At 38.5% G+C, this 27,844-nt stretch overlaps 1 protein-coding gene across 3 annotated transcripts; it reads left to right on the top strand.

Moving 5' to 3' along the window:
- On the top strand, positions 1-27,642 carry LOC136885080 (zinc finger protein 8). 3 transcript variants are annotated; one of them, XM_067157501.2, is made up of 5 exons: positions 1-35; positions 11,545-11,790; positions 14,171-14,284; positions 17,796-17,857; positions 21,088-27,642. In XM_067157501.2, the coding sequence occupies exons 2-5, from the start codon at positions 11,554-11,556 to the stop codon at positions 21,800-21,802; spliced, it is 1,128 nt and encodes a 375-aa protein (XP_067013602.2). In that variant the 5' UTR covers positions 1-35; positions 11,545-11,553; the 3' UTR covers positions 21,803-27,642. The 3 variants fall into 3 exon arrangements, with proteins under 3 accessions (XP_067013602.2, XP_067013604.2, XP_067013603.2); XM_067157502.2 differs by lacking the exon at positions 1-35 and adding an exon at positions 127-206; XM_067157503.2 differs by lacking the exon at positions 14,171-14,284.
- The last annotated feature ends 202 nt before the right edge of the window (positions 27,643-27,844 follow it).

The raw sequence follows: 27,844 nt of genomic DNA, 5'->3' as shown, positions 1-27,844 counted from the left end.
CAAAACTACACGAATGGCGGTAACAGGTTTATCTGGTATATATGTGTTTACATTCATTGACTTTTACTTATTGCTTCATCATTGCCTGTAATCTCCTTTGCTAGTTAAAATGTTCCTACTGCTGAAACAGTTTCCAGAGTTTGGAGTATTTTGACACGCGAACTTTATATTAACAGTATTACTGCAAATTACGCCAATGAAATCAGGTTATAATTTTAGTTTTTATCATAGAATGAAAACAGAGTGACATTTCCAGATAGTTTTGTTTTATTTAAAGGGTATGATAATGCACGAAATGTAAAGAAGCCTAACTTTAGAAAAGGAACTGCCCAGATTTTTCCTTTTTTTTTAGACTTTTTTTAGTTTTAATTTGAATATGACTGCGACGGATTTCGATATCGTTCATAAGAGTTTTTCTGGCTCATATACATTTATGTTTAATATTTCATTACTTATCTACTAAAGATAAAATTACATTTAGAATAGTACACTTGAATTACATTTCCTTATACCCTGTTTTTTTTTTTTTTTTTTCGTTTTGTATCTGCGTTATAAATAGGGCCCACAAACTCACGAATATTTACAACTCTAGTACTAGAATTTTTAATTTTACAAAATCAAGACTGAATGAAAAATGGTTTCCTCACTAACTCTCTTTTCATGAAAATAATTTTTTTTTTTCTGTGGCATTAAAAATTATTTTCTTTTAATTTTGTAATTACGTCGTAATACTTTACGGAATAATATTTGCAATATTGTTGTAATGCTAATTTAAAAACAAACATTTTTGCAGTACATTAATGTATTCAAATTTGTATTTATATATCTCCTTTGTAGGCCTATAGGCCTATCTGAAATTGCAGATGTTTCTTCCTAATCACTATGACCCTTGCTTTTTTTTTTTTTTTTTTTTCCCTTGATGTTAAGGGGGAGAAATTTTGGTGTAGGGTTTATTATGCTTCATGTAGGCCTATACCTTAGTGTTTGTGTTCGTGTGTGCATTTAATAATTTGATTGTCGTAGCAAAGTTCTCATACTGATGGTAAAGTAAAGCCATGTGCATACAGCCCCTGAGAGGGATACACTTGATGGGATAGTGTGGTTAGCCCTGTGCCCAGCAGTCTTTGCCCCTAGAAATTAACCTGGTACTCATTTTTGGTGTAGGCTGAGTGAACCTCAGGGCCATGTACCGCTATCAGAAGTGAAAAACTCATTTCTTAAATATTTTGACTTCCTGACAGGGAATCTAACCCACGTCCTTTCAGATGAACTGAGCACGCCTTTTCCACCTTGGCTAGGCTTATTACTCATGTAACAATAATTATAATAATAACAATAACAAGGAGTTAATAAAGTCATAAATTCCACAATATGAAATGTTATTAAAATTAGAAGATTACCTACTATATAAGTATTATAAATTCTCTAAATCTTATCCTTTTTCTATTTTCTGGATCATGCTCTGGAAACCCAATAAAATAAATGCCAGCCAGAATCATTCATGTACTTCACAGAATTTAGCCTATTACTTTATAACATATCTCTTGATTGGTGCTGATTATTGTTATAAGGAAGTACAAGGCAACCATCCTCCATACCTCTTGATCTTTATTTTATAACACAGTGACTGCTTTCATTCATCTTTGGCCAGTTAAATACAGATGACTACTGGATTAGCTGTTTTGATCCAGCAGGTATTACCTTGATCTTTTATCATTCAGTTTCTAAGGAAAGGTGGTAGGCTATGTGATTTTGTGACTGTCAAAATAATTTGTTAAGAAGGAAAATGTAACATAAAATTTTTCCTGTCTGTCAGACACACAACAATTTCAGTATAAATTATAACACTATAAGCACACCTGTAAGAAAAAATTACACTATTATACAAATAATGTCATGTTTCATTCTACAAGAACATCCTCAGATTCTATCAAATCACTTAAAACATTTGTATATATGTACACTTTTATTTACATTGCGTAAACTGTCAATTGTAGAGAGTTAGTTGATGATATGAACAAATATTGACGAATAATGATTTACAAGTATTGGCATAATGAAAAAACTTCTGTAAACAATACTGTACGTATATACGCATGTTTTAACTGATATGATAGAATTTGTGGATGTTCTTGTTGAATGAAACATGTCATTCTTTGTATAATAGTGTGTGTGGTTTTTTTTTAAAATTTACATATGTGCTTATAGTGTTATAATTTATATTGAAATTGTTATGTATTTGACAGAATGGAAAGATTTTGTTACATTACACTGTCAAAATAAGAACATTCAGGATGCCTCTAATAATGAATATGTAATACCACATCAGTATATCATTAGATATGAATCCTTTCTTAAAAAGTATGCATTGGGATAGTGGAAAATATTTAGGATACTTTACTGTCACGTTTAACATTCTTATTAATAATTTTCATGTTTTACTTATTTTGAATTTAAATTGTATTTATTTAAAAAATAATATCCTTACGCCTGTACCCATTATTGTACAAATTTTATTGGGTACATTGCATTATAAAATTGAAGAAAATGGGGCCTACCACCATCTTGATTTGTCTGTTAGGCGACTCATAATACACTGTATGTATAGGCGACCCTGGCTATAGCTAGAGCCCTGCACGGATGTGGATATCTGTGAAGTTAGTGTCGTGGCGGATACAAACTGTATGCCATTGAGGATAATTTTGTTGATAATTTCTAAATAATGATGTTTATTGATTTTCACTTGGGTATACTCTTACTTTTGCTTGTAGTTAGGGGACCCTTGACATAGGTGTGGGAGAATGGTGATATACAGAGCCTTGAGATCATAAAGCCGTAAATCTGACCTAAGCCTAACTGGTTTCTGCCCGCAATTAGTGGAAGAAAGGAACAAAGGTCAATATGTCGGTAGTTGTCACAAGAGAAAATCCCTCATAAACCTGTGACTGTAGGGATTGTGGTGCCAGGCGTATTGTATTATGTTAACAGATCTATCCGTTTCAATATCTTGGGTGTAATATACTGTAGGTAAATATTTATAATATCCACAGATAACAATTTGCGGATGCAGATAACCATTCGCGGATGCGGGTGCGGATGAAGAAAGTGCTGAGCAGATGCGGTATTATTTTGTATATCTGCGGTGTGCTCTAGCTATAGCCCTGCAGTCCATATGGGTTGATATTCGTACATAATTACATTATTTTTATGTTAAGCTGTTGGGCCTACAAGCGTCTGGCTCCATAGCTAAATGGTTAGCGTGCTGGCCTTTGGTCCCAGGAGACCCGGGTTCAATTCCCAGCTGGCTTGGGGATTTTAATTTTCATTAATTAATTCCGATGGTTCAGAGGCTGGGTGTGTGTGCGCGGTTATCAACATTAGTATTCATTGTAGGTATGGCCCCACTCTCACAGAGGTGCAGGTCTCCTATCAGGTGCAATCTCAAAAGACCTGCACTGGGCCTACAAGCTTATTTGTATGAATTTAGCACTTCCATTATGGTCTGTTTGCAACTTTTAGTGAGGTCTATCATGCCTTTCACTTTCTTTCTTTCTTTCTTTCTTTCTTTCTTTCTTTCTTTCTTTCTTTGGTTTTCCTGTCCCTTCAATCCAAGAGGTAATGGACAAGGGTGTGGTTGTCTTTCTGTAGTCAATTGTTTATTTATTTGATATAGTCTTCCTTTTTTTGATGTTTGATTTTACCACCAGCATATCCCCCTGTCGGTGGGGGGTGGTAGAACAACACCCATGGTATTCCCTGCCTGTTGAAAAAGGTTACTAAAAGGGGCACCAGGGGCTCTTAAACTTGGGAGCATGGGTTGGCAACCACAGGGTCCTTAGCTGATTCCTAGCATTGCTTCCACTTACTTGTGCCAGGCTCCTCACTTTTATCTATCCTATCCGATTTTCCTTTTTCAGCTCTTGTTCTTTTCTGACCCCGACAGTATTACGTATGGAGGTCTAAGGAGTCTCATTTTCACGCCTGTCCTTGGTCAATACCTTCATTTTTCAAAGTGTTCTACTGTATCTCTTCCGGTTTTTTTCCCTCTGATTAGTGTTAATAAAGGGTGGTTGCCCAGTTGTACTTCCTCAAACAATAATTACCACGACTCACCAGCACTGGTTTCTTCCACCACGTGAGATGGCTGCACGGTTTGGACAGAGTAGCTGCCTTGCATTTGGGAGCTGGTGGTTTCAAACCCCACTGTCAACAACCCTGAAGATAGTTTTTCCATGGTTCCCATTTTCACACCATGCAAATGCTGCAACTATACCTTAATTAATACCATGGTTGCTTCCTTCCCACTCCTACAGACCCTTTCCTATCCCATCGTTACCAAAAAACCTTTTAGCAAGCTGGTGCACCAAGTGATGTGTGTTATCAGGTTGCGGATAAGTTGTCAGTGGATTCAATTACTCTCTATCTCTCCTGTAGTTTAGGAAGCATTCCTTTGCTTTTGTTAAAAATGATTAATCTGTCTGTAGAGTCCTTTAAGCTTTTCTCCTGTGGGTGAGGGCATAGAATATACCCTGTGTTTTATAAAGGCTGGCTAAAAGAGGAACCCCAGGAGCTCATAATTTGGAAGTCTGGTTTAGTGAGCACAGCTTGCTTCCAGTTACTTGTTCCAGGCACCTCACTTTCATCTATCCTATCCAACCTCCCTCCGTCAACTCTTGTTCCTTTCTGATCTCAACCGTATTAGTTTGCGAGGCCTAGGGAGTCTTTCATTTTCATGCCCTTTGTGGCCCTTATCTTTCTTCGGTTGATACCTTCATTTTTCGAAGTGTCAGACCCCTTCAGTTTTTTCATTTCTGATTAGTGTTAATAGAGGATGGTTGCCTAGTTGGGTGTCTTCTTATAACAATAATCACCACCACCACCACTCTAACCGTGATGGTAAAAGATGTGCAGCCCTTCCCTTTCTTTTTCCAGTACCTTCATTCTCTGAAGGGTTGAACCCTATTCTTTCCTATCTTGAATACAGTTAAGAGGGGACAGTTGCCCAGGTATACTTCTTCTTTATTATTATTATTATTATTAAATGCTTTGCAGTTGGAAGATATCTTGCAGGCATTAAATGCTTACAGTATCCCCTTGTGAGTGGGGGCGGTAGAATAACACCCGCGGTATCCCCTGCCTGTCGTAAGAGGTGACTAAAAGGGCCCCCAGGGGCTCATTCAAAATTTTCAGAATAATAATTTAAAACAATAATCACCACTACTACAGCCTCCGTGGTTCACGCTGGAGTGCATCAGCCTCTCACCGCTGATTTCTATGGTTGAAATCCCGGTCACTCCATGTGAGATTTTTGCTGGACAAAAAGGAGGCGGGACGGGTGACTGTGCGGGTTCTCCATTTTTCCCTGTCATCTTTCATTCCAGCAACACCTTACAGTATCATTTTATTCATCTGTCAGTCATAAATCATTGCGTCAGAGGATTACAACAGGCTTCGGTAGCAGGCACAATTCCTATCAAGGATTATGAACTTCATTTTGTTGGTCCGTATTGAACTGAGATAACATATAAATTATAAACAGGAGAGTTTTCCACCTATTCAATATATAGTTATATTTAAAATGTTATTTACATTACATGGGACTAGTTTCAACCCTACTTGGGATTATCATCAGCCATATTTAAACATACACAATATTTGACGAAATCCTAAAATATGTTTCTAAGCAGGAAGAACCTTATGAATATATAATTTACAATATGATGTGTGGTTGAATTAGGCAAGGTGCTATGGCGCTTAAAATGTTGCAAATGAAAGTGAAATATTACGAGTGACATAGGTGGGCAATATATAATACAAGTACGCTAAACACGCTAAAAAGTCTGGGTATAAAAGTACAAATGAGATGCTCTGTGTTGTAGGTCAATTTCAGTATGATTTTAGACACATGGTGTATCAGATGGAATTCAGTAGGTCCTGGTAATATATAACGGTTGTGGACTGAGTGCTATGGTACTAAGAATGAACACAATATAACCCTGTGTTATGTTATTGGTTTGGAAAAAAAAAATCTTCCAAGTAGATAAATTCAAGTAACCAGGCAAAATCATTCAACCAACTGGGATGTATCAGGAAGCATAAAAAGAAAGAATTGAAGACATGAATGGAAGAAGGGCGTAACTCAAAAAACACTCTTTTGAGATAAATGAGTTTAAAGAATTACAACATCAAACACTTTTCTCAGAAATACAAAATTGTGGTATATTATACTTAACTACATTCTTGATTATTTCATAATATGTACATCAAAAATATTTATACATTTTTTGGTTTGTTGTCAATTTTGTATTTTGGAGTTACGCCCTTATTCCATTTTCAAGAAACATTTTCATTGGAAATTAATGTTTTTTGCATTGTTGGAAGCATGTAGACAAGTTTTACAGGTTAGAACATTTGACAGGGCACAACATATTATTAGGGGAGTCACTATATCGAGAATTTCCTACTCCCACAGATTCAGCTCCCCGGAAAATATTTTCAAACCATGCACGTGCGCCTGCGCATAGAAAGCTTACTAAATCTTTAACAACTTTTAATTTTCTGGGTTCAGTACCTACACGAGGGACTGGAAAGCTATCCAAATTATCTTACAGACCATATATCCTTCAATAACTGAAACTTGTCATGAAACGTAATATTATAATTCTGGCTTCCTGATACAGTTCCTTCAGGAGAGTAACATAATATGACATACTTTGGAATTGAAAACTGAAGTCCTTTAGTTTGTGGTGTTGCAAATGACAGTGGGCTGAGAACGGCAGATCATTCTGATAGTAAGGATTTAGTATCCGAATCATCTGAGGTTTCATTTGGTAAATATTCACTTTCATCTGCTGAAATATCAGATGTTTCTCCTCCTGACATTACTCCTGCGTCAGCTGTTTCGAGTCTGATGAGTGATGATTGCTGGCTCGCCGTAAGTCAGCATTGGAGCGTATTTTAAGTCGGACATGAGTAATATTTGGAAGAACGGCGCAACTCAATATGGCACATCACACGCCATCTGTTGACATTACCGATAAGCCATTTAGGTAGTATCTAGAAGAGCCTCCAACGAACGTATATATGCAATTTACCGAATAACGCCACAACCCGACTTAAGCCCTTCTTCCATCCATGTCTTCAATTGCAAAAGGGTTACAAAATCACCTGGAACTGATACAACAGCAACAAAATGCAAAATTGTGACACTACAACACATTCATCAAACCAGAGGCACTTTATAGATCCAGAACCCTGTTAGCTGGTGACAGGTCACAAGAAAAAAAAAAGAAAACACCGAAAAACAGGAGAAGAGAATTCTCAGAAAAACCTAGAACAAACATATGAAAATGGAATTTGGATGAAAAAAGAAACCACGGGAAACTTATCAAGTCACAGAAAAAAAAATCACTGATACAATTAAGCAAGGAATAGGCGGTATATGAATGGAATGCAAGAACAAAGGATTGGAGTTGACTGTTGTAGCCTTTCCGGATGACATTGTGGTTATATCAGAGTCAATAGAGGAGGCACGGAACCAACTTGCCCAACTCCAGGAAGAATCAAGTAAGGCAGGCCTACGAATCTCCTTTGAGAAGACACAGTACATGACCAACAGCAAAACAGCACCCAGATGAATGACAGTTGAGAAAGGATGTAGAAAGTGGAGAAATTCAAATGTTGTGGGGGGGGGAGGCGGATACACAGTACCTGTCAGAAAAAGAGGCACTGTTATTGAAAATCAACAAGATAAACTTGGCATATAAACTAACTATGAACACTTACAACAAGAAGAATATCTCGATCAACGCGAAACTCAGACACCACCTGACAGTGATCCGCCTGGAGGCCTTATATGCAGCTGAATGTTTGAACCTGATAAAAAGAGGATTGGTCAAGAAATTGGAACTAGTGGAGAGAAAGATAGTGGGACTCCAAAGAACAGAGGATGGATCATACAGAAAGAAAGGAAACCAAGAATTATATCTCAAGATGGAAAAGATCTGATATCATCCAGAAGGGGAGACGCAAGATCTTCGGACATATCTACAGAATGAACCCGGGAAGACTGACCAATCAGATAATAAATTTTTTGAGATCAGGAAAACTACGGTGCGCTGGTATCAGGAGGTGAAGAAGGACCTGGAAGAAATGGGAATACAAGGAATGGAAATCAGCAACAGGGATGCTTACAAGTCGAGGATCAAGGCCACAAAGAGGTTTCAAGAAAACCTTGGATCCCCTACCCAAGTGCAGTGGACAGAAGAAAGGAGGAGATTGCAGAGTGAAAAGATGAAGGAGTACTGGACGAGGATTAAAGGCCAGAAACAGATGAAGCTGAATTCGAATTATCGTGGTCTATAGCGGCCAAAATGGAAGAAAAAGGCAATTAAAATTATACGGACACCTACAAAAAATGGATAACAACAGGCTGATCAAGAAACTTCTAAACCTAGCGCCATCCCTGAGAAACGAAGATCTACAAAAAGTATTACTAAGGAAATCATTCAGGATAGAACAAAATTTAGAAGCTTAGTAAGCAAACATAAATTTGCAGAGAATCCTGTAAGAAAGTAAAGAGGATGGACAGAAGAATACAAAAGAGGAACTCATTGAATGAATAGATAGATTTTTTTTAAATTAGATTTTTCTTTACGTTGCACCGATGCAGATAGGTCTTATGGTGATGATGGGATAGGAAAGGCCTAGGAGTGGGAAAGAAGCGGCCGTGGCCTTCATTAAAGTACAATCCCAGCATTTATCTGGTGTGAAAATGGTAAACCACTATCTCCCACATGCAAGCTCACAACTACGCACTCCTAACCGCATGTCTAACTCGCCCGGTGAATGAAGAGATATTGAGGAGAAAAGAAGAAACATTGTGATAAATAAGTTCAGACACACTCCTTGGTTGGGCATAATGAATCAAGATAGGAACATGAAAAGAAACAAACAAACGATGGCACGAGCACAACAAGCAATGCATGCTGTGGCAAACTTGGTGTGTGTAGACATATTGATTTGTTGGCTGCATGTCAATTTATTCTGCTAGCCAGTCCCATAGTTTCTATTCCTGGCTAGTTCAACTGAGAAGGTGTTGATAAAAATGGGGCAACGGATCCAGTCGTAGCTGCGGCCGTCACCCCATTGACCACGTGGCACTCCAAAATTTGCCTGAGCAGCACTCCCCTTGGCAAGACAAAGCCCATAAATATCGGCAGACATCTCAAAAACAAAATTCCCCTTGATTGCTTAGCTTTTGCATACGACCATACAAACTTTTCCAACAAAAGACAAGAAGCAAGCCAGTCCATAGAAAAACTTCATGAAATAGCGGCATTAACTAGACTCCAAATTTCAATTAATGTTATTGGTTTCATGTCCCAATAACTACAACAGTTTTCGGAGATGCCGAGATACTGGAATATTTTCTCACAGGAGTTCTTTCAGTGTACTCAAGTTCTTCTTCCTCTTCCATCAACCTTATCAAGGAAGCTCTTGGGTTGGGCAGTGGATTGTTGCCCTCCATCCACTTCTCGCATCTCCCTTGAAACACAAGAGATGTGCATCGCCGTTCTGGGGTACTCCTTAGCTCTTTGTCCTGATCCACTTTGATGCTCACCACACCCAAAGGCATTTTATATCCAACTGCCACGTTTCAGTGAGGCCAGCCTTAACCTGGACTTCAGTGGCATTTCCTCCACTGGAGGACCAACAACCAACTAAAGGGCTCCTCCATCTGAAGCAGCTGGCCCCTTGAAACTGTTTTATCCAGTATTCGAGAGATAGTGGGTTCGAACCCCACTGTCGGCAGCCCTGAAGATGGTTTTCCATGGTTTCTCATTTTCACACCAGGCAAATGCTGGGGCTGTACCTTAATTAAGGTCACAGCTGCTTTCCTTCTCACTCCTAGCCCTTTCCCGTCCCATCATCGCCATAAGAACTATCTGTGTCAGTGCGTCGTAAAGCAACTTGTAAAAAAAAAAAAAAAAAAAAGGAGAGAGAGAGAGCCCAACATTCAGCATTGAGTGGTTGTATGGTCTGCTCCGTCCATTAGCACGTAACCCTAGCCAGGTGCAAAATTTACCCAAGTTGCCATATTTAAAGAACCCCCAAAAGACAGTACCTCATCTACATTAGCTAACTTCAGAATGTGAGTTGCAACCATGGGGTCTGTAGCTGAGTCTGACATTACTACTAATTGTGCGAGGTTCTTCACTTTCTGTCTGATCTTCCTTGGTCAGCAGTTTGTTTGTTTTGTTTCGTTTTTTTTCAATTTGGTTTACGTAGCATTGACTCAAATCTTATAGTGACGATGGAATAGGAAAGCGCTTGGGGTGGGAAAGAAGCGACCTTGGCTTTAATTAAGGTACAGCCTGTGCATTTGCCTGGTGTTCAAATGGGAAACCCGCAGAAAACCATCTTCAGGGCTGCTAGCAGTGCATTTCAAACCCACTATCTCCCGAATGCAAGCTGATAGTTACGTGACCCAAATCAGACAGCCACTTACTTGGTCAACAGTTGTTCTCTTCCAACCGGATGGTGTTAGGTTTGGGAGACTAGAGAGTCTTTTGTTTTCTCAGCCTTGATGAGACTCTTCTTCCAACTCTTTACTCAATAACTTCGTCTTTGGCCTCTAATTATAATTAAAGGGAATCTAGTTGTCCATTTGTACTTCCCCTTTAAACAATAACAATATTCACCACTTAAAAAAAGAAAAGAAGAAGCTTTCACAGCTGCAGATCTAAATATCACAAGAATAGAACCAGCTTTTGGGTGGTTGAGCCATGTGCGTTTGCATAGTTTCACCCACGTTTACCATTTGGGCTCATCAGTTGGACAGGCACGTGCCTTCAAGACTCTGCTTAGCAGTGGCAGACTGACTCCACAGTTCTGCTGTGTTAGCAAATAGGGATTACTAACCTGCTAAAGGAGAAATAAATTCTCTGTTTCTAGAATGATACAATTCCAATGTTTCTGATTTTGGCCGTAATGTTGTGTATGTTTTAGTTGTTCTTAATATGGAAATATTGTAGCCGCCTTACACATAGCCATGTGCCGCTCTCTGGTTATGGATCATGTTCGCTACAACACACGACTGAAGTTCAGAGGTATTTTCAACCGTCTTCACGTTTCAATTACCCAGGGTTGAATTAACGTGTTATGTTGTAACAAAGACCATTATTAAGCTCCTTTTTCTTGCTTTCAAATGTACTAAAGATTTTTTAAATCAATTGTATCCTCTAATTTTATGAGCCCCTTTCCTAATGTTCTGTCTGTGGATGTTGTTTTTGAAAATTCTTTATTGTTTAAGAAATATTGCTGGTGGTAATGTTAGGTGGCTCATCCTGTATGGCCTATAATAATCCAGAACAAAATAAGCTTTTTAATGGTGAAATAATTACTGAAATCTTTTGGGTTGTTCTGGGCATTACCATTCAGAAATACAAACTCACAGACTTTCTATCATTATAATATTGTTGTAGGTTGTAGATGTACATAATTTTATTAAATTGTGTTCTTTTTTTTTTTCCCCACCCCTAGGAACTGGACATGTCAGTTGTCATGGACTTGAATAAGATCATCAAGACAGAACCAAGAGATGAAGAAGAAACGGAAGAAATTTTGCCAGATTTCCCCTCTAGTAGAAATAGAGATATGGTCATTAATATCAAGCAAGAACTGCTGGATGAATCTGTGGAAATAGTACCTGAAGTCACCACCACTCTGGTTTCCAATAAGATCATCAAGACTGAGGACGAGGAGGAAGTAGAACAAAACTTCGATGGTGTAAGTAATTTCAAGTTTAGTTACATTATTGTCATGGATTTGCATCAGGGACACTCATAGCATAAAAATGCATTCTTCCCTATACATTCTTTGAAATTGGTTGCTTACTAACTAAGCTGACAAATCGAGTGGCTTAAAACAGTAATCACCACCACCACCACCGTCAGCATGCATTAGAGAGATAGTGGGTTCGAACACCAATGTCGGCAGCCCTGAAGATGGTTTTCGCCCATTTTCACACCAGGTAAATGCTGGAGGCTGTACCTTAATTAAGGCCCCCCTTCCTCCTCCTGACCCTTTCCTATCACATCGTCACCCTAAGACCTATCTGTGTAGGTGTGACGTAAAGAAAAAACCTAAGGTAACCATTTTCGTTTTGACCAAAGGAAGACAGTTATGTCTATTTATTTTACCATACATGTTTCAGGTGTATTGACAAGGCAGACTCAAGTAAAACTATTTTAAATAGTTCTGTAATAGATTCAGACAAGTCAATACGGGATCAAACAACCATGTTAACTTATTATGGTTAAGTTTATCAACAGTGCCGACTCTTAGCTGATAAAATACACGATGCTATACTGTACTGCCATCTTTCGGTTCAGCAGGGAACTTTGTAAAATCCAGACACTATTTGGCAGTCAGTCAAATGTCTATTATTGAGATGGCAGTGTAGACATCAGCTGTGTCCAGTGCACTCATGCACGCGAAGGCTCGAACAGTAGTAAACAAACATGGTCGCCATGTGCTCTCTTAGTCATACAGTGTATTTTTCAATGTTGTGCGTCAGGTAATACCACAAAACCCCAGTAATTGCGCACCTCTACTCCTTCCTTTCACCGTAAAGAATATATCTAATAGCATTTGACGGCACCTACAAGTGAACTGGCGATGGTCAGATTGCGTACTGTAAACCAACATGTAGCTGATGTTGACGGCTGGTGCAATTATAAATCAACAGATTTCAAGAAATTGCCGTTTACAGCGCTTTCAGGCTTCAAACCACTGCGAGATGTGAAACCAGAGACTGAATTAGAGTTTTTCAATTGCTTTTTACTGATAATTTGTTCAGTGAAATTACTAACGCCACCAATCAGTATGCGATAACGATAGTAATAATAATAAAAGTGTAAAATAATGTGTCTTAAATTGCACATATTGCTTTTATTTGCTCCTGTATAACTTGCTGTAAACGTTTATAGCCTAAATACATCATTTAAGAGCAAGTGCTATCTCCAAAATCGTATCTGGTATCAGGTCATACCAGATAGAAATTCACATTTAAAATACGAGTAGTAGGAAAAAAAACAGAAAACTTTAATTCGAGGGGTAAGGGTTAAAGATGATGATGCCTGGGTTCTTAGGGTGAACAAAGATTTCTGTCCACTGTTTATATACACCTACAGGATCATCCAAGCTGTAGCACAGATTTATCTTTTCTAGTGTTACATGCCTCTTTTAAGCATGAAAATTAATCAAAATTCAGTATCTTTATCCATATTGATGAACCTTTGCTTGGCTATCAGTTTGACACACTTTTCAACCTCAGACCACATAGGGATATGCTTCAGTGAAATCCACTGGAAAATCTCTTAAGTCTGTTAAAACCACGAATCTAAAGGCTCTGTCAAACAGGAAGTGGACGGTCCGCATGGACGAAATGACTGCAGGCCGTCGCGGACTGGGGTAGTCAAATAGAATGCGGACTAGTCAGGGCGAACCAGTGTGAAAGCAGTCGCAATCAAGTGCGTACCAACTCAGTTTTTTCCTTCCTCAAACTGGTGTTTTCATTTTGTTGTTTTAATCAAATGTCCAGCACCCCCTGTCATTGGGGGATGCAGACAAATAGTACACCCACGGTATCCCTGCCTGTCATAAGAGGTGACTAAAAGAGGCGACCCAGGGATGATGACATTAGAACTATGAGCCTATTTGTGATCTTTGTAATCGACGTGCCGTGTGTCGTACAGGTGTTCATGAACACGCACTGCATCAAGTAATTCTTCCGTATCTTCTGGAGACATTGTTCACTGTTGGCAGCGCAAACTCTGTGAAAATTTTCAACTGTCCGCTGCAATAGGCCGCCTTCTGTTTGACCGGGATGATGTAATATCACAGTGTACAGAGTCCGCGCGGACCTATTTGACAGAGCCTTAAATATTCAACACAGTTTTCAAAGAATGTTAAAGCAATTTCCTCTGCATTTTGTTTTGTAACCAAGCCTTCTTGTTTCAGTGAAATTAAGAGCCAAAAAACAAAACCGAACCCCATGGAGCAACAGACCCGAAGAGCCATGGCCTACCAAGGCTTGCCGATTATGAGGTGTCATGTAGTAGTCAGCATTTTACTCAACTAGATAATTGTTATCTATTCTTTTCAGGAGTGCAGCGGAGATTCAGTAAACACAAGATGCATCACATCAGAAGTTAAACCACAGCCAGATAATCTCTTCCAGAATATTGAACCACATACATCAAATATGGGGACTATTCAGGTAAAACTTGTTGGAAAATATTTTCCTATTTGTTAGTAGAGTAGAGTCTCCTCTTTCATCAAGACTAAATCACCTGTGACTGATGAGGAGAGAAGTGGTGGTGGTGATTACTGTTTTAAGAGGAAGTGCAACTGGGCAACTATCCTCTATTATGACTAATCAAAGAGAAAATATGGAAGGGGACTGACACCTCACAAAGTGAAGGTATTGGCCAAAGAAAGGCGGGCTTCGAAGGGTGTGAAAACGAAATGAAATGAACAGGAGCTGACCAAGGGAGGTCGGATGGGATAGATGAAAGTGAGGTACCTGTCACAAGTAAATGGAAGCAATGCCAGGATTCAGCTAAACCCAGTTGTTGCCAACCCATGCTCTCAATTTGAAAGCCCTTGGGACCTTGCCTCTTATGACAGGCAGGGGATACTGTGGATGCTATCCTACCGCATCACAGGAAAAGATCATTGATTGCAGAAGAACTCTGCAGTAAAAACTTCCATGTACATGAAGAAGTCCGTGGTTTGTCTGTGACAGGTAGTACAAGACAAATTGATGGATTTGAGCACCATATCGGCCAGCCTACTGAAGTCCACCTTGAAAAACAGAACATTTACATGCTCACCATGCCGTTCTACAAAAGTTCCAGCTGACTGAAATAGAAATAATCAGCCTAATGGTTGGGGCTCGTGGCACTATACCTGCCTTGTTCATATTCTGCAGAAAGTTCGAGCTGCCTATGAACAGCATTAAAAGCATAGTTACCTCCATAATTTTAAAACTGTACTACCGCTATATTTCTGTAAGTTAAAAATTTCTGTTTGCTGATACGCTGTATTTTGTCAATTTTGGCAACCCGTAATTGCGGGAAGTCATCAATTCATCCAGTATATATATATATATATATAATATTTTTTAATAATACTATTTTTAATGATATTTGTTCGTGGCATCGACCTCTGTAGATCTTTTGTCACTACTTACACCATATATATGAACCTGCGTGTAATTGTAATTGCGGAAGTGTAAAGTGTTGAATTTGAGGAAAGAAACATTAAGGACAAAACAAACACCCAGTCCCCAGTCCCCAGGCCTGGGATATTAATCATTTAAATTAAAAAACCCTGACCTGCCCAGGAATCAAACCCGGGGCCACCGGGTGACAGGTGGACGCATTGCCCCCTACACCGCAGGGCCGGATTATATAGAATATTAGTGTAGACAATAACTGTTAAAAATTAATGCTAAGGCTGTATATTTGAGAACCAGTAGTGGCAATTGGTGGGGGAACCCATTTCCATTCTGTCTGGCTGAAACTATGAATTATATGAATTATTGAAACAAGCAAGTTGTACAAGCCTTATTATTGTCTTATCACCTAATTATTTCCTTTATTTTCTTTAATTATTAACAAAATTATCAGAAGAAATACACACAAAATATCATTCGTCGCAGCTAACCCAATTTGTACAGAACTATAACAAGTAGTGGACACTGCATGTGCTGTGAAGAAGGGTAGTAGGGGTTCTTTTTTCCAAGGTCATGGATATGTGAGGTATGATTCACCCATTTGCCACACGCATTCGTTACTCTGGCAGTTTCTTTAGTGTCTGTTAGTTTCGTAGTGTGTAATCAATTATTAATTTTTTTAAAATTGTATAATCACACCTGTTTAATTCTATTACATGTATAATATTGTTCCTTTGGTGAAAGTTTCGTTATAGAGAATTGAATCAAAATCTTTAAAAACTATTATCACTGCACTTAAGTTGGTAAACTGTCAACCTTTACCTCTGTATTGAAATTTGCTCTCCATTTTGTAGCTTTATTTTAAGTTTTGATATATATACTCTGCTCCGGCTCACTATACAGGGTGAACTTTAATAAAACCGGCAAACTGCAGGGACTTATTCCTGACTGGAAATGGTGGAAAAAATGTCCTATGAACATGTGTCCGGAAATTCATCGTTGCGACGGTAGATGGCACTGACAAATAAAATTTTCTCTGACTACTTGCAGTGTGTTTCTTCTGTTGCAGATAGTGTGATTGAAGCAGCGTACTGTCGGAAGCAGAATGGTCCGGTATTCATGTCAGGAACAAGCCAAGATGGTATTTGTGTACGGCCAAGCCAATGGAAACGGTCGAGAGGCAGCACGGTTATACCAAAACAAGTACCCTCACAGAGACCAATCACATCACACAACGTTTTAAGCCCTTTTTTGGGCGTTTTTGAGATCATGGGTCCTTTCAGACAGACGAACGTGCAGGGAGGCAGCAGACTGTGCGTACACCTGATCTGGAGAAACAGATTCTACAGGACATTGAGATGAACCCCAGTACAAGCTCCAGGCAAGTGGCCCGCCAATATGGTGTAAGCCAGACTACGATTATGTGTATCCTGCATGACAACCGCTTTTATCCCTATCACCTGCAACGAGTGCAACGATTATCAGCAGTGGATTTCCCTCTACGGGAAGGATTTTGTAGATGGTTTTTGCACCAGGCCATCACAGTTATGGAATTTCTGTTGTTAGTCCTTTTTACTGATGAACAAAACCTTTGCCAGAAATGGCATTGTCAATCTGCGTAATCTTCATTTATGGGCTACAGAAAATCCCCGGAGAACGGTTGAAGCGTCTCACCAGCACCGGTTCAGCATCAATGTTTGGGCAGGGATTCTTGGCGACCACATACTTGGACCAGTTATTATTCCACAGCGCCTCAACTGAGGAACGTACCTGGACTTGCTGCAGAATACTCTGCCTGGATTGCTTGAGAATGTGCCTTTGGCAATAAGACAAGTTATGTGGTTTCTGCATGATGGAGCACCACCCCACTTCCGCATTACAGTTCGCCAATACCTTAACAATATCTTCCCCGGGCACTGCATAAGAAGCGGAGGCCCTGTTGCATGGCCTCCTAGATCACCAGACTTAAACCCCCTGGACTTTTACCTCTGGGGACTTCTGAAAAGTGTTGTGTATGCTGAACCAGTTCCTGATGTGCAGACCCTTCAACAGCGTGTTCACGACGCCTGTGGCGCTATTCGGTGAGAGGCCGGAATGTACAAAAGAGTGAGGCAATCCACGATACGATGTCTGAATTCATGCATTGCAGCCCATGGAGGCCACTTTGGACATCTGCGGTGATGTGGATGCGATTCAGCTATGTACTGTGTTTCAGGACTATTTGTTGTCGTTGCACGCACACTGTCCATTTACGGACACATGTTCGTAGGACATTTTTTCCTCCATTTCCAGTCAGAAAATCAGTCCCTGCAGTTTGTCAATTTTATTAAAATTCACCCTGTATAAAACAAACCTGGGTACTTTTTGTTGTCTGTACATTTTTTGCCCGTCCCTCCCCGCCCACTTCTAATTCTCAGTCGCCGCAACTGTTGAGAGCTACTGTTTTTGACATAAGTTTTCCCCACAATCATTTTTCATTCGGGTCCTGTACATGCTTCCTCTTGAATGTATCAACTTGATTCATAACGTGTATGTTTGTCTTTTTTGATAGCTTTCAAAAGATCTGACGAATGAATTCACTCCAGATCACTGCTGCACTGAAGGAAAAATCAAGTAAGTCTGTTCTGGCATTGCTATATCACACGTATGATTGACTTTATTTGTGTAATTCTTCAGGCTCAAGCACTGGGTGTTTTTAATCGTCTTAATATTAATCTTCAGTTACATACATCACATCACTCTACCAACCACCACCAAAACACAGAATAGTGGATACATCCATCTTAATAAGGTTGGCATCAGGAAGCCTTAAAACTGTGCTTGATCCACTAGGAAAATGGGCAGAAAGACCTCGGTCGCAGTTGTCCAGCAATGTGTACACTCACTAGTAGACAAGAGCAAAGCAAGCATTCAGGTCATTCACCAATTTTCCAAACTTTATTACATATTGAATGTCTCAGTCAAATCAGTCATCAATGATATGAGTAAAGAGTTGGGAATCTTTTAGGTGTGACCAAGCTCGATAGCTGCAGTCGCTTAAGTGCGGCCAGTATCCAGTATTCGGGAGATAGTAGGTTCGAACCCCACTGTCGGCAGCCCTGAAAATGGTTTTCCGTGGTTTCCCATTTTCACACCAGGCAAATGCTGGGGCTGTACCTCAATTAAGGCCACGGCCGCTTCCTTCCCACTCCTAGCCCTTTCCTGTCCCATCGTCGCCGTAAGACCTATCTGTGTCGGTGCGACGTAAAACAACTAGCAACAACTTTTAGGTGTGTGAATGTGTTTGATCTTTGAGGTTATTCTACTTTCAGAATCAATCGAGGATGCACCACCTTCAGCAATATGTTAGGTACTTTTCTGTTGCCTTTAGATGGCAGTGGTTTTAACCTAATTGGAGCCTAGACGAACAGATTATGTGGTAAAGGTCATGCATTCGGAAGAGAGAGCTAGTGAAGAGGGAGGAAATTTATGTGTTTCTGGCATATGAAACTCTTCTGGTTTTTTTTCCAATTATTTTTTTTTAAATTTACATTGTTACATTGGAGCACTTTAATCAGTCATATACATTAAAGTGTAATAGTATTAAATAGTCAGCTTTTCGGTTTCTTCTTCCGCTTCCAAAACATCATCCTATCACACCTGGCTGCCCTCTGGTTGTCAGTAATAGGCAGAGAGATGATACTCCGACGTGGCATGTCCCAGGTGGCGAATAGGGTGGTCCTTACTGGTATACCGGCAGACTTGAGCGAAATAAAATAGCTCTCGCAGACCAGACACACACTTCACAACCTCATTAATCACCAATTCATACCTCACCAATCGTCTTTCCAGATCACATCTGGAATTGTAAACCCTGACCTTGGTCAGGAATGTTTCGATTGTAATAATCAATCAGCCAATCCTGAAGAGTCTTCTAACGAATGAATCCACCGGCGCAGACACACAACATCGTGGATCTGAGCAAAGGCAGCATTTGGATACGGTGGGGTGTTGTGTAGAAGATCAAGGCAGCAAACTATGAGAACACTTCAATTCAACAAGCCAGGGAAATTTTCATATTTTTTCTTCTTCTGGTTATTTGTAACTATTTATAGTTTACTCAAGAGACAAAACAGCACATTTTTTCAAGGGTTTTGCTGTAATGGCTTTGTAGGGGGAATTTTCTTTGCAGCAAAGACACAGTGTACTTATTCTGATTGCAAAGTTTGACATGCTTTAAGGATTTCCACACAAAGCTGGGCCTATAATATGCAGACTAGGAAGAAACTCTATTGTATGTAGTGTAAATCAGTGTGTGATCATTTTGAAGAATTGGATTTTTTTTTAAATGCAATTGGAAAGTGTATTACTCCACTGTTGCATGATTCATCAGACCTTCTTGTATAGTGCACCACAGTCTAAAATCTTGTTAAGTTGCCCTGTCCAGAGCATCTCGCTGAGTCCAGACATGTCGAGATCACGTAAGTTCATTTTTCTTTCAGTGGTAGCCAGTTTCTGTGAGAGATGTTGCAATCTGCCTAACGGCATGCAGGGGTGGTTGTGGGTTTTTTTTTTTTTTTTTTATATGTACAGTTTGAGACTTCTCTCAACCTTGTCCCTCACCTCGAGATCTTAATAATCATCAACATTTTCCAGCTCCAGTTTCCCGGGTGCGGTATGCAAGCGCTCGCCACTTCTTCCTGTTAAAGTATAGCTTATGTCCTCCCACTTGGCATTCTTCTTGCTGACCTCCGATTTCACTGTGTGTATCCATCTATTCTTCGACCTCCCGACTAGCCTCTTCCCTTTCACTTCTCTATTGGTAATTTCTTGCTGTTTTCTGTCCATCTTCATAACATGTCGAAATCATTGTAGCCAATATAGTTGGTCCATTATTGGACATTATAAATTTTCCAACTAACTCATTCCTGGTTGCCAACGTTTTGCCCCAGTATGCTAAGTTGGGCCCATCAGTTGATAAATAGCAGATCTACCAAGACGTGTGGCTAGTGCATACAGTGGAAAATTTATACTGTCCAACAACAGACCAACTAAATTGGTAGTATAAATTTACTCATTCGGAACAAATATTTCAGATTCCATATGGACCGAGCTCGATAGCTGCAGTCGCTTAAGTGCAGCCAGTATCCAGTAATCGGGAGATAGTAGGTTCGAGCCCCACTGTCGGCAGCCCTGAAGATGCTTTTCCGTGGTTTCCCATTTTCACACCAGGCAAATGCCGGGGCTGTGCCTTACTTAAGGCCACAGCCGCTTCCTTCCAATTCCTCAGCCTTTCCTATCCCATCGTCGCCGTAAGACATATCTGTCGTAAAGCAACTAGAAAAAAATCCATATGGGAATCAACATCTATATCATTGTAGCCTGCGTCTTCCTAAAAGTTCGGTAACAGGTATTTTGATGACAGCCTTCTTCCTGTTTGCTTAATTTCTGTTGACTGGATTTTACTGTACTTCACAATTCAATTGAAGGTAGAGTATAGCCATAGGGTTTTCTTGGGAAAATAAATTGGTTGTGGTTCTCCATTGCTTTCCACTGACTCTCAGTTCCTTTCTGCTGACCAACTCGGTTTCCCACTGGGGTTGGGCACCCAGCCTTTCTCTGGGTTGATTGGTTTGACAGTTGTACCATGAATAGGTAGGAAATTGGAGGATTAAGGCAAGAGAGGCTAAGGGTCTTGATGAGTTTTTACATTCACATCTGACCTACTTTTTCCCCTGAGTCTCAAGCTGGTTATTACTAGTAAAGTTAGTATAATTCACAGGATTATCATTACTATGTAATCAGTGTCAAAATTGAACAATTTCTGTGATGTCTTTTAATACTTCTTGTTCGTGCCCTTTTAGTGTGGAAGATGATGCTAGTGTGAAAAGTGTGAACAACGGTTACGATGGAATCGGAGAAGATTGCAATAGTAAGCAGCCATCCGACCTGCTGAACCCTTCGGAAGTTATTTATTTGGATATCTACGTCCAGAGACCTACAGCCTGGCCTAAGCACGATGAGATCTCTAGTGTGAAGACTCCAAAGCACTGTACATTCTCTGAGGTAGAAGAGAAGATATTCTCATGTACTGTTTGTGTGAAAACATTTCGATGCAAAGATGAACTTGAGGAGCACCGCGTTATTCACAGAGTCAAGAGGCATTATTCCTGCTCCGAGTGTAGTGAAGTTTATGGATCGAGTAGAGACCTCATGACTCATGTTTTAAACCATAGTGCTGGTAAAGCATTTCGTTGTTCTAAGTGTATGAAGGGTTATTCTACCAGTTACAGTTTGAAATACCATCGGTGTTGCGAGAAGAAACTATACTGTTCAAAATGTGACCAAAATTATACTTCACGATCGGCCTGGAAGGCCCATCGATTAACAGGAACTAGGAAGAAATTGCACACGTGTACTCGGTGTCGTGAAAAGTTTGAGAGTGTGTGTGTATTAAATAAACATATGCTAAGTCACGCTGAGGAAAGGAGATATTCCTGTAGATTATGTGATAAACCATATCGCAACAAAGGCAGCCTACAGAGACATTTGGTCGTGGTTCATGGTCAACAGTCGTGATCCACCTTTGTTGGATGTGACAGAATTATTGCTGAGACAGTTTCCACAAATGGCAGAATTTGTTATAGCATATTTCATATTAGCATATTATTATGTATGTAAGTACAGAGGGTACAAAAACTTGTCATCCAATAAAAGCAGGCCATGATAAAGGGGGTCAGGATAATTAAAATAAGAATAGGGAGGTTTTTGTCCAGATCCCTGAGAAAGCAGCACATTCTATATTTGACAGTGGATAAAACTTGAATTAATGAACTATTCCCTGGCAGATCAGCACATTCTAAATTCAACAGTGGATAAGATTTGAATTAATGAACACTGGCTTAACATGTTGATGTTGGGGATATGGCACTCGCATCCAGTACATGCCATGACACTTTCAAACTTTCCTGTTTCATTATTTGCATAGAATATGGCAGCCCTGCAGACAGACAGTCATCACGTGCCGGCCAATAGAGTCACAGAAAATGGCTGCTTTTTGCTGATTTGTAAAGTGACAACCGTCAATACAGAATGAGATTTATAACTTGCAATTACATAGTTTCCATTTAAAATTTTTGCTATTTGAGTAAGAATGCGTCTGGGGGTGAGACGGTGGATCCCTGGCAAGCATGAAGGCAGGATCTCTCCTCTCTACTACTTCAGGTATCGTTTAATTGAATTCTCACATTTTTTTCATTACTAAACCTGCACCCCCACCAGTAAAATGTCACCAACCAACCCTCTAATTCACAATTTTCCTTTTCAGATTCAATTTGCACAAGTAACAATGTTATTAAACTTTAGCAGTCATATTTAAGTAGAGAATGTTTGCACAGCAGGTTGTATTTAAAAGGGGCAAGTTTCACACAAATGCTTTTAATCTAACTAAACTTTAAATTCAGGGTTGAATCTTTAGATACAGGGCTGATTTTGCTACTGCTACTGCTTTTCTAATTTGTTTTATACCTGCCCCGTTAGTCCTGTAATCGACTCTCGTGTGGTACAGCACGAAACAAACGCCTGGATGCCGACCAGGTTTCTTTTCACAATTTGCACAAGTACACAGTTTCGTGTTATCGAACTTTGAGAAAATTGGACAGTGAAAAGAAAAAAGTACCGAATGTTATCTTTGTATGTTAATATGTTTATTTGTTGTACTTCAAAGTGTGATATTTTAAAAAGAGGGTTTTTATTTATTTTTATATATGTATTGCATTTTACTAAAAAAACAAAGTGGATAAAATAAATAACATTACAATCGGAACCGTCATTGACGCAAGTTTAACACCAAAACATTTACAAGCTTCACGGCAGTGATTTTGAAAACATACCAAAAGTAAGAATAGTTTCATACAATTAAGAAAAGTAACACGTGTTCGCAAATGACACCTGCATGTTAAGACATAATGATAATGATAAAAGTAACACGTGTTCACAAATGATGCCTACATTTTAATACATGATAATAATGGAAAAGCAACACATGACAAAAAGAAAAAGGTAAAAATAATAAACATCTTAACACAGAGCCCGTTCAGGAAGCAGCCTTTCCTAAAACACTTCAGGACAAGGAACTCGTCTCGAATGAGGATATATTAAGAGGAAACAAAATTACGAGGCACACCCCAGGGAAAATTAAAATTTGTACAATTACAACCAAGGAAAGAGAAATGAAATTTTACATATAAAACATTTTATGAAACCAAAATAAAAGGGAAGTGCCTCTAACACAAAATGAATACGCCTAACCACACGGGCTAAGTCATGCGAAATTAAATTTGGTGAATGGGAGAAATTTCGGGCAAACTCGAGAGGTAAGGAAAATTAAAGCTACATTTGAAACTTGAAAATCCAAAATAAGAAGGAGATAGTGCTTACCCCGGGAGAGCTGAGGACCCATCAGGTGGGGTAGACTACTTCACCCATTGCCAGTCAGAACTACAAGACGGAGAGAACAAGATTGACTATGGCCAAGTGGCCAGGGCTGGAAGTGCTGAAATTGCGAAACAACCAATGAGCGCGCCCACATTTCTAGCATTTGCCAATAGCAAATGGTTTTATTATGGCCAATGAGCGCTCAGAAAAAACTGCTGACAAAATACCGCGTGTAGCTTCAAGAAATTTCCATACTGATGCAACAGGAAATTCCTCGAAGCATCATACAGATCTTACACGTGCAAGTACACCATGTCTAAAAAGTTATAAAAACCTTGATTTATACATAACATCGCCAAAAACCAAATAATTAAAAAAATTTCTTTAAAACATACATACCAAAAAACTAAGACATTTTTAATTTTAACACACATGAAAAAAAAACCTCTTTTTAAAATATTACATTTTGAAGTACAACAAATGAACATATGAACATACAAAGATAATATACAGTACTTCTTTTCTTTTCACTGTCCAATTTTCTCAAAGTTCGATAGATGTTTCTTATAATCCTAACAGCCTATTTGAACACACTGCGCAGAGTCCTTTGTGTTGCTTTTCTCATTGGAATAAATAAAATGAGGTTTCCTGTTCAGCCTTTCACATGTGTCACATGTTGATTGACGACCTTACTTTGCTGATCCTCGCACAGACTTTCTCTCGGCTGATGGTTCTTCAACTAATTTTCTGTTAACTTCTTCAGAAATATCCAAGGAAAACTTAATATCATTGGAATTCTCAACTGCATCAATAATGTCTGAATCGCTCAGAAAGGTACATTTACATTTGCTATCTATATTACTGGTAGATGTCATGACGCTCAGTGAGTATGCAGAACATAAACAGAAAGACTTGGTTGTTTCTTGCTGGAATTCGATAGTAGTGTTTCAATATATTCGAGATATTTCATTAACTCCTTTGAGAAGTTAAAACAACCACTGAAATTGTACAATGAATCGTATAATTGCTATAAGACGATCGTAAATCATTTGACCTACTTGAGAAAACATAACATCGGGGCCGGCCTCCCAGTCGACTAGTAAAGGTTAAATTATTTAATTTCTTCAGGCCTTTTAAATTGTGAAAAACTAGCGTTTTTGCTCTGTTGTGATATCTAGCTTGTCAGTTGGATTGCCACATCTTTCCACTTGTTTAAACGCCTGCCTTTGGCTTTTATATCAAGAATTAAGTTCCAAGTTGTTTCAGATGAGATCTGCAGCACAAATGATTCAGAAGGCCCCCCCCCCACAATGTCTTAAATGACACTTAATGTTGCGAAACCCAATTTTTTATGTACCTAGTTGTCATGAAACATCAAAATACGTCAAAAACTGAGGAAAAATTTTTGCACGAATACAAGTTGCAAAAACCTTGCTAATTTAGAAAAGTAATACATAAATACAAGTCACACAGTCAGTCAAACAAAAAATACAAGTTGCAGAAACCTTGCTAATTCAGAAAAGGTAATAACCAAATACAAGCCACACAGTCAAACAAACAAAAAACATAATGCATATCTGGATGTCAAATGTTAGCATGAATACAAATTGCAAAACCCTTGCTAATTCAGAAAAGTAGTAAATTAATACAAGCCACACAATCAGTCAAACAAACAAAAAATATAGTGCAAATTAGACACTTTAACTCAATACTGTACTCATTTCTGTTTATTAAAATTGCATGTACGTTTCTTTTGTTTCAAATTTGTATGGTGTTTAGACCGTAACACATTTACATTGGAGCTTCACCAACATGAGTTCAGCTGGAGTTATTTCCGTGTGGTGTTCTAAGTAAACCATTAGTTTTTCGGGAAAAATTATTAAATAATGAACATTATAATATATGAATTAAAAAGAAATCTTTTGAAATGCAAAAAAAAAAAAAAAATTAGATTTAGAACAAGTAAAAACAAACATCAAAACACAATAAAATTAGTTACAACCAACGACAGCTAAAGATCAAGGATGTAGAAAGCATTAGCAACCCTACAAGGCGATAGAACATAATCTTTTTTTTAGCAAAATTTTGAAAAGACTAATTCAGTTAACCTCTGTTTATTATTAAAAAACAAAAGGAAATAAAGAATGCACATATAAACACGAAATAAGGAATGCAAACTGTGGTAGAATTAAGTTACAGACCTTCTTACGGTGATTTTACCGATACTAGTTTACATGAAAAGTATTTCAAGTTACTAGAGACACAAAATAAAACTAGAGTTAGGATGTGAAAGCGAATTGATCCACTGTGCATAGTGGGTCGATATTTAAAGAAAAGCTACTTAATCTTTTACAAGTTGAAAATGTGAAGCGACCACCTTCACTAAAGAAAAATACAGGTCATAGAACAACCACTTAAAATTAGCTGAAAGTGAAAGACCGAGGTCAAGCCTGGTGAATATATTAAATTTAAGTTTATGAAAGAGATAGACAGAAAAAAAGGGGGATGGTTGTAAAACACTTATTACACCATCATGAATATTTTGATTTGGGTTAAACAAAATGATGGTTAAATTCCTGTAACAATTTAAGATTTCAAAGCATTCTTCATCACTCAAAAAAATTTCTTCCACTATCACAGCTCGCTTAGCTTCTTCATCATCTTTTTCTTCTGCCTATTCTTACAATTCCTCCCCTTGGTCTGTACTTTATCTGTTAGCAGTGGATAATCAAAATCGTAAATTTGGTCACTGCTTACACCCTATTTCTGCTCAATATTGCTATTCACTGTCAGTTTTTGCACATTGTTGTCACTTACTATAAAATGTCAGTATTGTTTTCACTTGGCAGTCTTAGGATTAAACAGAGGAACTAAGAAATAATATACCTTACCTTCAAACCCAGACTGGCATTTCAAGGTAATGGTAGCTTGAAGTGTGGGTCCAGTGATCTCTTGTATTCTTCAAAGAATACACACATTTTTGCAGTGGGGGGAAAAGAAAGACAGTGGATTCATGAGGGCCAAATAAAAGAAGTTCCTCTGTCTTCCCTTTACTCCCACTGTCGCTTGAAAGTAAAATTCAACCTGAGACCAAGCAGAATAACCATAAAGATTCCCACCAAATAAATTTTGGTTGAATCCTACGTTAAGCCTCGTAGTGCCATGTTGAGAATATGCCAAGAATGCCAGGCTGATTTTTAGTAATTTTCCAAGTCCTTATTTAAAGCACCACATAATTTATAATTTTGAATATTTTGGCTTTAAATTTACAGGAAATGTTGAGGATGGTATGTACGTACTACTGGCAATGATTGCAATACTGTTAAATTTCCAAAATATATTTTTTAAATATTTTCTGAAACACTTTGAAAACAAAAACAATCAAATTTCAAAAATAGCAATAAATATAATTCAAAATTAAAATTAAGTTACAGATAAAATTTGATAATCCCTCTGCAGTGCAGTCATCCCAGTGAATAAACACAGAAAATCTGAAACGTATCTGTTTGTAGTTCAGTAGCGTTACGTGACTGCCAATCATCACATGACCAGAGAAATGCATGAAATTCAGAAATACAGTTTGCGTAAATAAATTAACAAATGAGCCGTGTAGTGATAAAATTAGAAAGTACGTTCTTTGTGGTAACAAAACCATCTACCATTCATAATTTTGCTAAATGCAGATGGTAAGGCGTGCTGTTCAAACAACGATATATTGTTATACCGTTGTCCGCATTTTAAAGGATAACTTACTTCCCCCTCATTGAAACAGGATGAAAATTGTGAGGTAGAAGGTTAGTTTCTATCCTCATTTTAATTGTCCTCATTCCCTACAACATGATCTGTGATTGTTGGATAACAATTCTCCTACACACTGTAAATCATTGTTGTATTAATTGATGTGTCTGATGCTACAATCTGTGGTAAAGAATGAATCGTGCATTTTGTATCTTGTATAGAGAAATATATTATATTTTCTTTAAGATTGTTTTTCTACTTTCAACATTCAGCCTGCAAGTACCAGTGAATGAACTAAGAAGGGAGCCGGATTGGACCAGACAGATTTCAAAGGAACTTGGGTTATTGATTGTTCAACATATCCTAAATTTTATGATGATAATTAGTACTTAAGTGTGTCTTTGACAGTCGAAATTACTATCTATAAGGTAATTGGAAATTCTAAAT

This window comes from Anabrus simplex, chromosome 13 (assembly GCF_040414725.1).
Source record: "Anabrus simplex isolate iqAnaSimp1 chromosome 13, ASM4041472v1, whole genome shotgun sequence".
NCBI classification, from domain to species: Eukaryota; Metazoa; Arthropoda; class Insecta; order Orthoptera; family Tettigoniidae; genus Anabrus; species Anabrus simplex.
This window is presented reverse-complemented; position numbering and strand designations above follow the sequence as displayed.

Coding starts and splice junctions, on each gene's coding strand:
- LOC136885080 (XM_067157501.2), top strand. CDS start 11,554: ATGTCAGTTGTCATGGACTTGAATAAGATCATCAAGACAGAACCAAGA. Junction 14,285..17,795: donor CAAATATGGGGACTATTCAG/GTAAAACTTGTT, acceptor CTTTTTTGATAG/CTTTCAAAAGATCTGACGAA. Junction 17,858..21,087: donor TGCACTGAAGGAAAAATCAA/GTAAGTCTGTTC, acceptor GTGCCCTTTTAG/TGTGGAAGATGATGCTAGTG.